Source organism: Pleuronectes platessa, chromosome 15 (genome assembly GCF_947347685.1).
Source record: "Pleuronectes platessa chromosome 15, fPlePla1.1, whole genome shotgun sequence".
Taxonomy (NCBI): Eukaryota; Metazoa; Chordata; class Actinopteri; order Pleuronectiformes; family Pleuronectidae; genus Pleuronectes; species Pleuronectes platessa.
In genome coordinates this window covers 24800091-24813474 of record NC_070640.1, presented here as the reverse complement: position 1 = coordinate 24813474, position 13384 = coordinate 24800091, and the positions used below count along the sequence as shown (strand labels likewise).

The 13384-nt window shown below is 39.6% G+C and overlaps 1 protein-coding gene and 1 long non-coding RNA gene across 5 annotated transcripts; one reads left to right on the top strand and one right to left on the bottom strand.

Annotated features, from left to right (window-relative positions):
• Positions 1-114: 114 nt before the first annotated feature.
• LOC128457619 (uncharacterized) lies at positions 115-2524 on the top strand. Its single transcript, XR_008341945.1, has 2 exons — positions 115-474; positions 2380-2524. It is a non-coding gene; the product is annotated as an uncharacterized LOC128457619 (long non-coding RNA).
• Positions 2525-4273: 1749 nt separating this feature from the next.
• Positions 4274-9581, bottom strand: smfn (small fragment nuclease). 4 transcript variants are annotated; one of them, XM_053441193.1, is made up of 8 exons: positions 9536-9581; positions 9229-9294; positions 8217-8300; positions 8056-8133; positions 7708-7819; positions 7510-7618; positions 6446-6499; positions 4274-4722 (listed from the first exon to the last, which is right to left on the bottom strand). In XM_053441193.1, exons 2-8 carry the CDS (start codon positions 9274-9276, stop codon positions 4590-4592), a joined length of 618 nt encoding a protein of 205 aa, XP_053297168.1. In that variant the 5' UTR covers positions 9277-9294; positions 9536-9581; the 3' UTR covers positions 4274-4589. The 4 variants fall into 4 exon arrangements, with proteins under 4 accessions (XP_053297168.1, XP_053297167.1, XP_053297166.1 ...); XM_053441192.1 differs by having other exon boundaries at positions 9425-9553; XM_053441191.1 differs by lacking the exon at positions 9536-9581 and having other exon boundaries at positions 9229-9529.
• Positions 9582-13384: the final 3803 nt, after the last annotated feature.

The following is a 13384-nucleotide window of genomic DNA, read 5'->3' as shown; positions in this document are numbered from 1 at the left end:
TTACAGACAGTGCGCGCCCTTCTTCTGACGTGGCGAGGCTCAGCCAACTGCAGTCGATTTTTGTTATGACTGACTTATCGTATAGCCAATTACATTTTCCAGGAAGTACATGTCCTCCGACCTGATAGATAACTATCAACACACAGCAAGTCACTGCACAACAGCGAACACCTGCTTCCAGACCATCTCATCTCCGTGCGTAACAGTAAGTGAGCACTGGTTTTGAGATCGGTGCGTAAAAGTTCGGGGGCGTTGCTGTGAGATCCGTGTGCAGAATTCAGTCTTGCTATGGAGCGTTTTGAAGCTACACTATGGAGAAACGTTTAGAGAAATGAAACTTGATGACCGAACAAGCAAAGGGATCTGTGTTATCGGCGTGACAGCGACAAGTCTGATGATGACGTATCAGAGGAAGACAGCGACACGTCGTTTGACTACGAGGCAGACGCCATGTTTCAGGAAGGACGAGACATAGTACGTATTTTATTATAATAAATAACTAAATTACTGTGTGTGTGTGTGTTCGTGTGTTTTTTTAGGATTTGCTGTTGATTAGTAAAAGGTGTGGATTTAGATGTGGGAGAGATAATAGTTGTCTTTGTTTGAGAATTAGAATGTGCATATACAGTGCCTTGCATAAGTATTCACCCCCCTTGGACTTTTTCCCATTATGTACTGTTACTAACTGGAATTCAAATAGACTTAAATAAACTTTTTCCCGTTTGATCAACAAAACATGCATAGTACTTTGGAGGTGCAAAATAAATTTTATTGTGACACAAACAATAATGAGAACAAAAAAGTTGACATCTGTTGGGTGCATAAGTATTCACCCCCCTGTGTCAATACTTGGTAGAACCCCCTTTCGCTGCAATTACAGCTGCAAGTCTTTTGGGGTATGTCTCTACCAGCTTTGCACATCTAGAGATGGAAAGGTTTGTCCATTCTTCTTGGCAAAAAAGATGAAGCTCAGTCAGATTGGATGGAGACCGTCTGTGAACCGCAATCTTCAAGTCTTGCCATAGATTCTCTATTGGATTGAGGTCTGGGCTTTGACTGGGCCATTTTAAGACATTAACATTCTTTAATCCAAACCATTCCTTTGTAGCTCTGGCTGTATGTTTAGGGTCATTGTCCTGCTGGAAGATGAACCTCCGCCCCAGTCTCAAGTCTTTTGCAGACTGCATCAGATTTTCTTCAAGGATTTCCCTGTATTTGGCTCCATCCATCTTTCCCTCTATTCTGACCAGTTTCCCTGTACCTGCTGAAGAGAAGCATCCCCACAGCATGATGCTACCACCACGTTTCACTGTTGGGATGGTGTGCTCAGGGTGATGGGCAGTGTTGGGTTTTCGCCACACATAGCGTTTTGCATTGAGGCCAAAAAGTTCAATTTTGGTCTCATCTGACCAGAGCACCTTCTTCCACATGTTTGCTGTGTCTCCCACATGGCTTCTGGCAAACTCCAAACGGGATTTTTTATGGATCCCTTTCAACAATGGCTTTCTTCTTGCCACTCTTCCATAAAGGCCAGATTTGTGGAGTAGACGACTAATAGTTGTCCTGTGGACAGATTCTCCCACCTCAGCTGTGGATCTCTCCAACTCCTCCAGAGTAACCATGGGCCTCCTGGTTGCTTCTCTGATTAATTTTCTCCTTGTCCGACTCTTCAGTTTGGGTGGACGGCCTCCTCTTGGTAGGTTTGCGGTTGTGCCATATTCTTTCCATTTTCTCATGATGGATTTTATGGTGCTCAGAGAGATGTTCAAAGCTCTGGATATTTTTTTATAACCTAACCCTGCTTCATATTTCTCCACAACTTTATCCCTGACCTGTTTGGTGAGCTCCTTGGTCTTCATGATGCTGTTTGTTCAGTAATGATCTCCAACAAACTCTGAGTCCGTCACAGAACAGGTGTATTTAAACTGAGATTAAATTGCAGACAGGTGGACCCTATTTACTAATTATGTGACTTGCAAATGTGACTTGTGAATGCAATTGGTCGCACCAGATCTTTGTTAGGGGTTTCACAGTAAAGGGGGTGAATACATATGCACTCAACACTTTTCAGATTTTTATTTGTAAATAATTGTGAAATCCATGTAATATTTCCCCCCACTTCCAAATGATGCACTATTTTGTGTTGGTCCATTACATAAACTCACGATGAAATAAATTTTAATCTGTGGTTATACCATGACAAAATGTAGAAAAGTCCAAAGGGGGTGAATACTTATGCAAGGCACTGTAGATGGTGGAGAGATGAGTGTGCCTTTGTGTGTCGAGATGAATGTGAACAGATATGCATATAGGTGTGGGTATGGTGCCTCTGTACGGCTCTTCTAATAGCTCCCGACTAATTTTTCTTTTCCCACATAGGTCCATCGAGGTTCATGGGTGCTGACATCCTGATAGGGCACTACAAAGTCCTCCACAAGCCTCCTCCTGCAGTCGTGACTGCTACAATGGCTGGCATGTATCCAAAAATTTGAAAGATGTATATTTGAATAAATTTTTAACCATATGACCAGTTTTGTCTCCTTTATATAAAAGTATGATTTTTAGTGTAAAAGTAGCCTTTTTAGCCTATTTGGTTACCATGGGTACCAAGGGTCCTTTGGAGCCTTCAAATGGCCTTTTTGGAAAACGCCCAGACATGCCCTTAGTAAAACATCTGTAAAATATTCATTTTCTTTGGTATTGTGTTCAAATTGAACTTGAGCTAGTCAAGGCTTCATGCTAGGGTCCCATTGGGTTTTCCAGCTCATAAGTCCCAGCTATAGTCAGCAGCAGGCATCTGTTTACCAAAAATATTCAGGCGAAAATAAAAACCTTCTACCTCACTGTGTGCCAACTGCTATTACTCAATGCAAGTAGCACTTATAGTTATTCTGACTATTGGGTAGGGAAGATCAGAATGTTACCTTTAAAAAGAGACCAAGATCATGCATGTACTCCAAATGGTTCAAGAACAGCTTTCAATTTAATTTGGGTGTCCTCAAACAGGCGTTTTAGGCGATTTTCACCCGTTTCTTAAGAGGTTAAGACGCGCAATGGTTGGGGAAGCATGAATGACAACGAGTCTTGTGCCACAGCGGCGTGAAAAGACGCAGACGCAGTCGCAGAAGCATGTTTCAGGCTTTACTGAGGCTCATTGTTTTGGGATTGTAATAAAATGTTGAAATAAAGTGCACTGTTTCTAATTTTTCATAGCATTGACCTTTACTTATGGTATACAATGTAATTCATTATAGCAAACTTAATTACTTAGAGAAACAATTTACAATTTCAGGTTTTATATTTATTTTAAGCCTGGTGTACTTACGCCAGATAGTTTAGTTGGTACCTTTTAGAAAAAGGTGTTATCTGCAATGAGGGAAACTATCCTGATTTGCATTTGAAAAGCTCAGAGCATAGTCATTTGCATGTGAAAGCCTCCCATAGGCTTAGGAGCAGGGGGGTCACCTCCAAACCTTCCCAGGCTTGTAAAAGTAGTAGACCCTTGAGTCTTCACTCAATCTCCAAAATACTATTGTAAGGAGCAAATAGGAAACTTAGTAATATAAACATCAAAATAATATAATACCCCCATATAATATACTCAAAAGTAATTTCCTTATGTTATGACTTGGTAACTGGTAATTTCTCAATTCATCTTTTTTTTTAAATACACTTTCAAAAGACCTGCTTGAACAACACGAAACATAGTGCCTTAAAGAAGTTCTCTACATAGCACGATTTTGGAGTCTTGTTTCAACAATGCATATACACTCAGTTTTATGTCCATTCTGTGGTTGTGCTCTCAACAATCTCTTTAAGGTAACTCGTCAGTCTACCTTCCAGGTATCGTCTAAACCTTGGTTAAAAATCTACTGGGCTTAAACCAACTTCTCAGTAACAAATTCTCAGCAGATAGGTCGCAGCGCTGAGAAGATCCGGGCTCGGGTCTTGGTCACTGCAGCTCACCCATCCTACTGGGGACGTTAAGTTTGGAAACTATTATTCCAAGAACATCACTCAACCGTAGACAGCGAGTTCAGATGCCCAGACGTGCGATCCCACTTTTAGAGCCAGGTGGAGCAATGGAGAGAGCAGGGGAGGTGTTCAGGTTGCTGTAAATGGTGTCAATTTTTGTTTTAAAAAACAAAATTCAGGTATTTTTTTCTTCTGCAAAATACAGTTGACATCATACAATCTTGCGGCATACAACATTATTTCACACTTTTGTAGCTTGTGGATGGAAAAATATTTTGGCTGAAAATAAACACCTCTATGCAGAGAATGAATGGCATAGTTTATTGGTTTCTTTTTCAAAACAAGGACAATTTAGAGACCCAGATTACAGAAAATAAAAAAACTGCAAAGTAAAAACATTCACTTTCAAATATTACTCTTTAATATAGATCTATTAAATATTTTTATTTTATTAACTGGTACTAGAATCTTGCTCCCTTTGATGAAACCTCAACATTTACCTTTTGAATAATACTGGAACAATGTATCAATGGATTGCCATATGACTACTAAAAATCAATGATGTACCGGATTCTTTAGGAAATGCAGCAACACAACACTGAATACCGTCGCACTCATACGTGACAATTCTTGTGGCTGTCACCATTTTCAACAACTTTGCACTTGTTCTTTTCGGTTGTTACTTTGAAGATGTTGGCTCTGTAGTACTGCAGCTCTTTAATGCTCTCTCGGATGTCATTCAAAGCCCTAGAGGAGAAATTAAAAGATGTAAATTAATTCCTCATGCGTGTTCTTCTGAACGTTCTCTAGAAAACGAAAATTAAAGGGTAATTTTTAGTAATTTCAACTTGTTGTTTTTGCGAGTTTTAAGATCAGTTATCTTAATTATGAAACATTCTAATTTACATAAAGACAGGTCTAAAAGTTATTCTGTTATTAAACTGGTAAATAACCATTCCTTGTAAACATCCATTACAGTTTATGGACCAACTTCATGCTTCAGCATTGACTACCTGTGTTTATTCTGTGTTATGCACAGTTTTGTTTGAACAAGGGATTCAACAATAGTTACATCCAAACCAAAACAAAATCAAACAAGGGAGCAGGTTTTCACAGTATAATTATAGACATTAGAATATGTGCAAAGACGCAAGTTAAGCTCAAGATGATTTTGGTATGGTTAGGTCAGCTACATTATGGTAGAAGTACAAACATCTTTCTATAACATACATTAATCAAACCCTGATGTCTTCACGGGCAAACTTTGGGTTCAGTGTCCTATACAAGACTTTGGCATGCTGAATGCGGACAACAGGAATCTAACCGCAGACCGTCTAGTTCAGGGGTCAGCAACCTAAGGCACGCGTGCCATCATTGGCACGTGGCATCATAATCATTGGAACACAGGCGATTACTTATTAAAGATATGTTCAAAGGGTTTTTCAGCCTGTATTATTTAGCTTGATTGATGTTAACACCTCCCAGCCACTAGGTGCCAGTAATGCGCCATTGGCTGTGTGCCATGGTTGGTGGGGTTAATGACAAACTTATTATTGCAATCATAATGAGATAAACATGTTTCTTTAAAGTTTTGTTCTATATATAGCCAATATGGATGGAATGAAATGACATGTCTGACTCTAACCATCTTCAGTCGTGCTTTCCTCAGGATTAATATTAATTTTTTTAAGTAGTCCTCAACACAAACCTTGCAACTTTTCTCTCACCTGCTCTTTTTTAGTACCTGTTCACTGCAGCATGTGAGGTAGCTTTGCGGAGGTATTTATGAATAGGAATTAATTTCATATGGGTGTGAATCACGATCACAATTGTATTACAATTAATTGTAGTCTGATGATGCTCCTGTACATTTCCTGTTCCATCCTCCTTGCACTCATAAACAAAACCCTGAGATACTTAAATTCTTCACCTAAGCCAGCAGCTCACCCTCAACCTAATGGGCAAGTGTGCCCTGCCTGTCAGCTGGGATTGGCTTCAGTCCCACTGTGACTCTCAATGGATATGGGCGGTTGTGGCTGAGGGGTAGAGCGGTCGTCCTTCAACCTTAAGGTTGGCAGTTCGATCCACAGTCTGACCCATCTGCACGCCGAAGTGTCCCTGGGCAAGATGCTGAACCCTGAATGGCCCCCCATAGAATAACAAAGTGCTGCGAATAGATGCACTGTATGAATGTGTGTGTGAAACTGTACTGTAAAGAGCTTTGAGTGGTCATCAAGACTAGAAAAGTGCTATATAAATACAAAACTATTTACCATAACCATAGGTAGTTTAGATAATAGACTATGCTAAATAGAAAATAAAATAAATACATAATGGCATAAAAAGAGGGTTGTCTGGAGGAGGAAACATCTCTTCTTGTCATATTTTTCACATGGTGCAACAATATGGATCTTTCATTTTAGTCTAAACAACCATTACATTATATTAAAGGGGTTTTCTAATCATTTACCTGTGGGTGGCTTTCTTATGAGGCGTCATCTTGTATTCCTCTGGAAACCACCGTCTGAAAATGCCCAGACCAAAAACAATCCCAAATTAATTGTATTTGTCATACAGGACGTGCTATAAAATTTTTCCATTTCCTGATGTTAAGGATATCACAAATTATTTTGGGGCTACGATTGTTGTCAGAGGAAATGTCAGCTGCTGCTGCTTCAGAGCTGGTCAGTAACCAAAAGTAAACAAGGATTACTTCAGTTCCCTCTTCTCAACTAATGTTTCAGTGGCTCGCACACATACATAACTGATTGCCAAGAGATTTCAGCTCACAGCGCACACACAAATTTCCCAACTCACAAGAGGCTGGACACCATAGATAGATATCGTAGTTTTTACAATTCCTACGGTTATGAAACCATGATTTTATGAAACCACGTTTATCATAAAATCGGTTCATTGCGTCATCCCTACGTGATGTACTACCAAGTAGAAACACTAATCTCTGAGTGTTGGGATAATCGCAAAACCTACTCAGCAATGCAATGTTAAAAGTGGGCCTTTGATATTTAATCCATGAACCAAGAGTCTCATTAGTCAAACTCAAACAAGGCCCAGAGCTGTCACTTTTTATTTAAAATTGAAATATTAATTTGAATGTGGTGGGGTTGGATGTTTATAATTTAAATGTTTTGTGCACCTTCAGCATGTCTGTGATGAAAACATGAAATAGTCAGAATACATAACAAGAAAATTAAAAATCATGTCAAAGTCAGTTGAAAAGTAACATTCTAAACAAGGCCTTAATAAGACGTGCAAGGAAAGTTCCTAATAGATATGCTAAATAAGCGAGAAAAAATTCTAATATATTTATTATTGAGTGTTTCCGTATCATGAGGTACTTAAAGACGACAGGTGATAGATGAATTGGAATTCAAGTATTCAAATGCTCCTTTAGACATACTGATACAATCATATCTGAACAAAAAACCAGCACTCAGCAAAGGGTAGAAAGTCATATCCAAGAAAGTTTTCATAGTTTTTCTCAAAAATAAACACCGCCACAATCATACTGGCCTGCAAAGCTCCTTGATTGTGCTGACATCAATGATTCTGTAATGAAGGTGACACATAAACTGCGACATGTACTTGTCCAGAAACCTCTTGTCAGCATGCACAGAGTTACCTGCAGGAAAAGAAACCATTGGACATGACTGTAGGAGCTAAACCAGTTGTATATCACATTTCTGCTGCTGCTGCCAAAAAGTAACTCACCAGCAAGGGGACACTTTCCAGGTGGGGTGTGCTGTCGGACAAAGGACAGGAACTCGTACTCTGCTTGTTCAAGGGTGATTTTACTATCCCGTACAGCCTGCGTCAGCCCTGACTACAACACAATGGCAAAACATTGGCTGTGAACGTCACGTAAAACTTAAAGCTGCTGCACACTACAGTATAAGCGGGCCGATTTTAGACCTGATTATGCCCCTACGAATTGCAATGACTCTCACACCCACGACCAACAGATTAAAATGATTAACATTTGCAACTCATATAGAAATCTATGTGCCCTGTATGATTTTCTATATACTTTACTTCAAGCCCCTGACCACATAGAAATACCTTTCCATGATGCTCTTTACACCAGTCGGACATCCCATCAAGCAACTCATCCTGCTGTTTAATTATCAAGTTGGGCCCCTGTCAATCGAAAAAAAATGTGTTTAATTTACAAGGCAGTTCGAGGACAAGAGGCAGTCCATGGGCGTTTAGGCGTATGTTACCTCAGCCAGAATGTTCAGGTCTGAGTCAGTAATAATGCATGCCATTTCAATGATCTGGTCCTTCTCAATGTCGAGACCGGTCATCTAAAAAGTATACACAAAAAACACAGAAATTGAGTCTTCATCTAGTATCTGTCCGATATTATATCAGATATTTTGACATGCAAGCATGAAGGGATGAAAACAAATTACTCAAAGCAATTCCAATGAAAAAATGTGACCTTTGAGCCTGCTCTCATACATTGCAGTGCAAATAATGTTGAGTGATGTGACACTGTAGTTAACAGCAACATTAAAAGGCAACAGTACGTTGTGTATTTATATTTAAAAACTACTAAAATCCCATTTAGCTAATAGCTATTCCATTTAAAGAAACTTTTGCATTATCGTTGTTATTATTGTTGTTGTATAAGGGGAACATTGGCGAAAGTATTAGAACAGCTACAATTTTGAGCCAGCTGGAGTGGCATGTCTGGGACTGACTGACAGCAGTACTGGTACCATAGGAGGGGAGCAAGAATCGATGGATACAAAACGATGCAGTAGTTTCAAATCATGAACACCAGTCAGTGTTGATAGAAACATCTACTGTTACCATATCTGAATAACATGACTGCTGCGGCCAGAAAATTTACATTAGCAGTGTGATTGTGTGCTTGACCACACATTCAACAACTGGAATTCAAGCGGAATTTGTACAAAATGTATTAAGTACTAAGAAGCATGTGTTAAATATGTTGTAAAGGCACGGTAGCATGTTACTATTTACGCACCACACATTTCTACACTGTAACCATATGTTAATCTGTATGAATTTAACCAGCATTCTTCAGAAAACATAGGCAGGAAGGCAAAACGTAAATACATTTAGTATTTTGAATTTAAATTACATTTGGTTCTGTCCTTCACATCAGCTAGTGACACACAGGCTTCTAAATAAATCGCCCATCAATTTACGTGGCACTTCCATCATATCATACATGCATGGCAGATCACCATCCCAGTGACTTGCCTCCAGGTCAACCCAGACCATTTTCTGGGAACTCGCGGTCAACGCCATGCTGGTTTGTCTGGACACCTGAAAGTAAAGACCAAATCTGTAAAAAATTCCGGTGCCTATCTCCAGTGCGGTGGATGAGTTGACACCTCTCAACGCCCCGTTTCTCTGCACAACGCTACGACCGAAATTGCACGCTGCTCTCATATACCGGAGCATCTATGTACCGGAGGACAGACTGCTTCATGAATAGGAACTTTCGTGAAGTAAGAAGAGCCTTATTAGCAGAAATTGTATCTGAACTGTCGTAAAAAAAACTAACAATCACGTCAATGCCGTCTTCTTCTTTGGATTGGGCAGACTACACAACTCGATTGCGCATTGCTGCCCTCTACTGTTGGTTGACAGTTTAGGGCAGGGGTTTTCAACCAGGGGTCCGCGGCCCCCTGGTGGTCCGCGACGGCATTGCAGGGGTCCGCGAAATTCGTTTTGATATTTCAACACATTTCCAGATTACTCTTGAATATCGTGAAAAATATTTAAAATAAGAAAAATATGTCTAACATAATATAAAGGTGATGAGGGGAACCTTGTAACCGGCTTGGAGCTAGAAACTGCCATTAGTTTCCCCTGTGCATGCAGGTTAAAGGTAGATGTAGAAGAGCGGTTGAGCAAGGTAGAAAAACTCTCAGGAGGTATTGGAGATGTAGTTTGTATGATGGGAATTTTTAATTTACCAAAAAGAAGGCCCAAAAGGGCAGAATTAATAATGAAAATATTAAAATAAAACAAAAGAGCAAAAAACTAATACTTTGTAATAGGAAAAATAAATTGGCATAATAGCCAAAACAATTAATTGCAATAACATTCAACTTTACAACGTTCGCTGGTTGAGAAACAATTTCTTAGGAGAGCTCTAGACACACACACACACACACAGAAGTACTACTCACGCAGTAGGTGGGATTTGCTGCTGGTGATCATGAGGTTAAACTTAAGTAGGCCTCAATTGTTTGTGTGATATTGTATGATTATCATTTGTGACATATTCTGCATTACTTTTTCATCTTCCCTAATCAGTTGTAGCCCCAGTTTATGTTGATTGTTATTGATCACCGTTACTTTAACGCTCTCTCAACATGTCAGCTACATGTCTGTACATTAAGTCATGAACGTTATATATTGACGTACATATGGTTCTGAGATGCAGTACAACTACAAACTGCATTTTAATTTTGTTTTCAATTCTTAAGCACTGAAAATCAACCGTTTTTGTGGTTTTTTAAACATTTTTGTAAATTTGTTTGAGGTTTTTAAATAAAACCATCATGGAAAACCAAATGTTAAAACTTCCTTCTATCCACATGCACGCACGCACACACACACACACACACGTAGTCACTCGCGCTTAGGGACATCAGTGGGCCGCGGATTACTTTCTAGTCAGAACGGTGGTCCCTGGGACAAAACCAGTTGAAAACCCCTGGTTTAGGGCATTCCACCAGCATCTTAATTTCAGTTCAATTGTCCAGGTGGAGTAAAGTTAGCAGGATAAAGAGTCTCTTCAGGAGCTCCCAGGTCTTAAAACAGCGTATTTCTTTAATTTAGTGAATTATGCACAATCATGCACTGTCAATTATGTGCTCTATGAGTTGATATCCACAAAAATGTTTTTTCAAAATATTTAATTTGCAGATACAATAATGTAGAATGATCACTAAAGATTAATTAATTTATACAAATACAAAATTTGAAAAATAAATGATTAACTTTAATTTGCGTTTGCTGTAACATAATGTGTGTGATTGCTGCAAGCTGCTTAATAGATGCAAGGGCTACTTTAGTTTTACTGTTGGAGTAACACAAAACATAAAATAGTATTGAATCAACCAAATAACACACAATTGTTACAAGGACAGTTGCAGGGAAGTCAAAATGAATCAGCTTGAAGACCAAAAACCTTTGTCACACATTCAGTTGTCAAAGCTGGAGGTTGTGCCCAATTCGGAACTCAGTACATATTGCCATGTAGCAGAGTTAGCCATTATGTAGTCTACTTGGCTATCCATATCAAAACCTACTTGACATTACGTTCTTAAAAAGCATGTCGTCCTGTTCAGCATCCTGACATATTTTTGATAATAAAGTTTAAAAAGCCGTAGGTTTGGGGTTGTTTCTGTTTAAATGACACATCGACTCCTGGATGATTGACCGGCAGCAGTTCAGACGGATCAGACTAGTGAGTTGAAGTGACTGGTGACCACTTCTTCAAACGTAAAAAACCAAAACCCTCCATACTACGTATGTGAGTAGTGTTATGACTCTGATTCATATTGTGTGTATGTGTGTGTTTATGTGTTTTATGGTCTTGTTCTCCCTCCCTGCCTGAGAATCCTGCTATTCATCCTATTCTGTGGTTTTAACCTTGTCCGAGTTTCAGGTCCGGCTGGTGATTGGAGTGGAGGCTAATGGAGCGGACTTTAGAAGTCACCTGCCGATGCAGGTGACTTTCCTATCCTTTCGGTCCTCACTGCTACTTCAAAATAATTAGGGGATGTTTTGTTTTGTAGTGGCGATGGATATTACAGTGCATCCGGAAAGTATTCACAGCGCTTCACTTTTCCACATTTTGATAAGTTACAGCCTTATTCCAGAATGGATTAAATTCATCTTTTCCCTCAAAAGTCTACACACAATACTCCATAATGACTAAATGTTCTTTAGAATTTTTTGCAAATTTATTAAAAATTTAAAACGAAACATAATGTACAGTATTCACAGCCTTGCTCAATGCTTTGTGGAAGCACCTTTGGTAGCAATTACAGCTTCAATTCTTTTTGAGTATGATGCTACAAGCTTGGCACACCTATTTTGGGGCAGTTTTACCCATCCTTCTTTGCATGACCTCTCAAGCCCCATCAGGTTGGATGGTGAGCGTCGGTGCACAACCATACAGAGATGGTTGTCCTCCTGGAAGGTTTTCCTCTCTTCACAGTGCAACGCTGGAGCTGTCAGAGTAACCATCGGATTCTTGGTCACCTCCCTGACTAAGGCCCTTCTCCCCCGATCGCTCAGTTTGGCCGGGGCGGCCAGCTCTAGGTAGAGTCCTGCTGGCCCCAAACTTCTTCCATTTACGGATGATGGAGGCCACTGTGCTCATTGGGACATTCAATCCTGTCCCGGCGGTCTTAAGACAGTTCCTTGGACTTCATGGCTCGGTTTGTGCTCTGACATGCACTGTCAACTGTGGGACCTTATATAGACAGTTGTGTGCCTTTCGAAATCATGTCCAATCAACTGAATTGACCACAGGTGGACTGGATGATCAGTCGATACAGGGTGCACCTGAGCTCAATTTTTAGTGTCATGGCAAAGGCTGTGAATACTTATGTACATGGGATTTTTTTCACTTTGTCATTATGGGGTATTTTATGTAGAATTTTAAGGAAATAAATGAATTTGATCCATTTTGGAATAAGCACCGGATGCACTTTATATTCTTTTAAAACATCAACTCTCTGTCTGCAAATGAGAAAAACTGCGGTTGAATTTATTTCTGTAATAAAATATTCCTCCTGGCAATTTTTTCTAAACTTCCTCTTATCAGTGTGTCCCTGCTTCATTCGCTCCATCATTTACCTGCCTGGCCCATGATGTTGTGAGGCAGTGGATTTTTGTTAACAAAAATGCCACAGCCCCCCACAATTTCCCCTATATAAAAGTGTAGTTAGATCTGGAAATGCAGTGAACCTTGAAAGACAGCATTTTTAATGTGATGTTTGTCCCAAGGGTTGAGCTACATGACAGGCCAAAACTGCAATGCCCTGATATAGACCAATATCTATTTTAAATACCGACTTTTTGCATTGATTATCACCAGAAGGCTTTAACATATTGTCTCTGAACTAATAGAAGCCAACCAAACAGGATTTGTTCAAGAAAGACAAACACAGGAAAAATTAGGCGGACATTGCATGTGGTAGACCATGTAATGAAAGAACATATCAGCACAATATATGACAGTAACTATGGATGTGTTATTAAGAAAATTAAAGCAGAATTTAACTGATCTTAACATTACTGCCTCTAGATATGTCTGTACCTATTCTAGTCACTTCCTGTTGCAGTTCCCCCTAAAGATTTCAGTGAACGGTATAGGATGATTTCAAGA

Bases quoted from the DNA above. Each gene is read 5' to 3' on its own strand.
- smfn (XM_053441191.1), bottom strand. From the start codon at position 9,432: ATGCTCCGGTATATGAGAGCAGCGTGCAATTTCGGTCGTAGCGTTGTG. The intron at 8,301-9,228 runs GCAAGTCACTGG...TATACTTTTTAG, and splicing joins TGGTCTGGGTTGACCTGGAG to ATGACCGGTCTCGACATTGA. The intron at 8,134-8,216 runs GTAACATACGCC...TTCGATTGACAG, and splicing joins ACCTGAACATTCTGGCTGAG to GGGCCCAACTTGATAATTAA.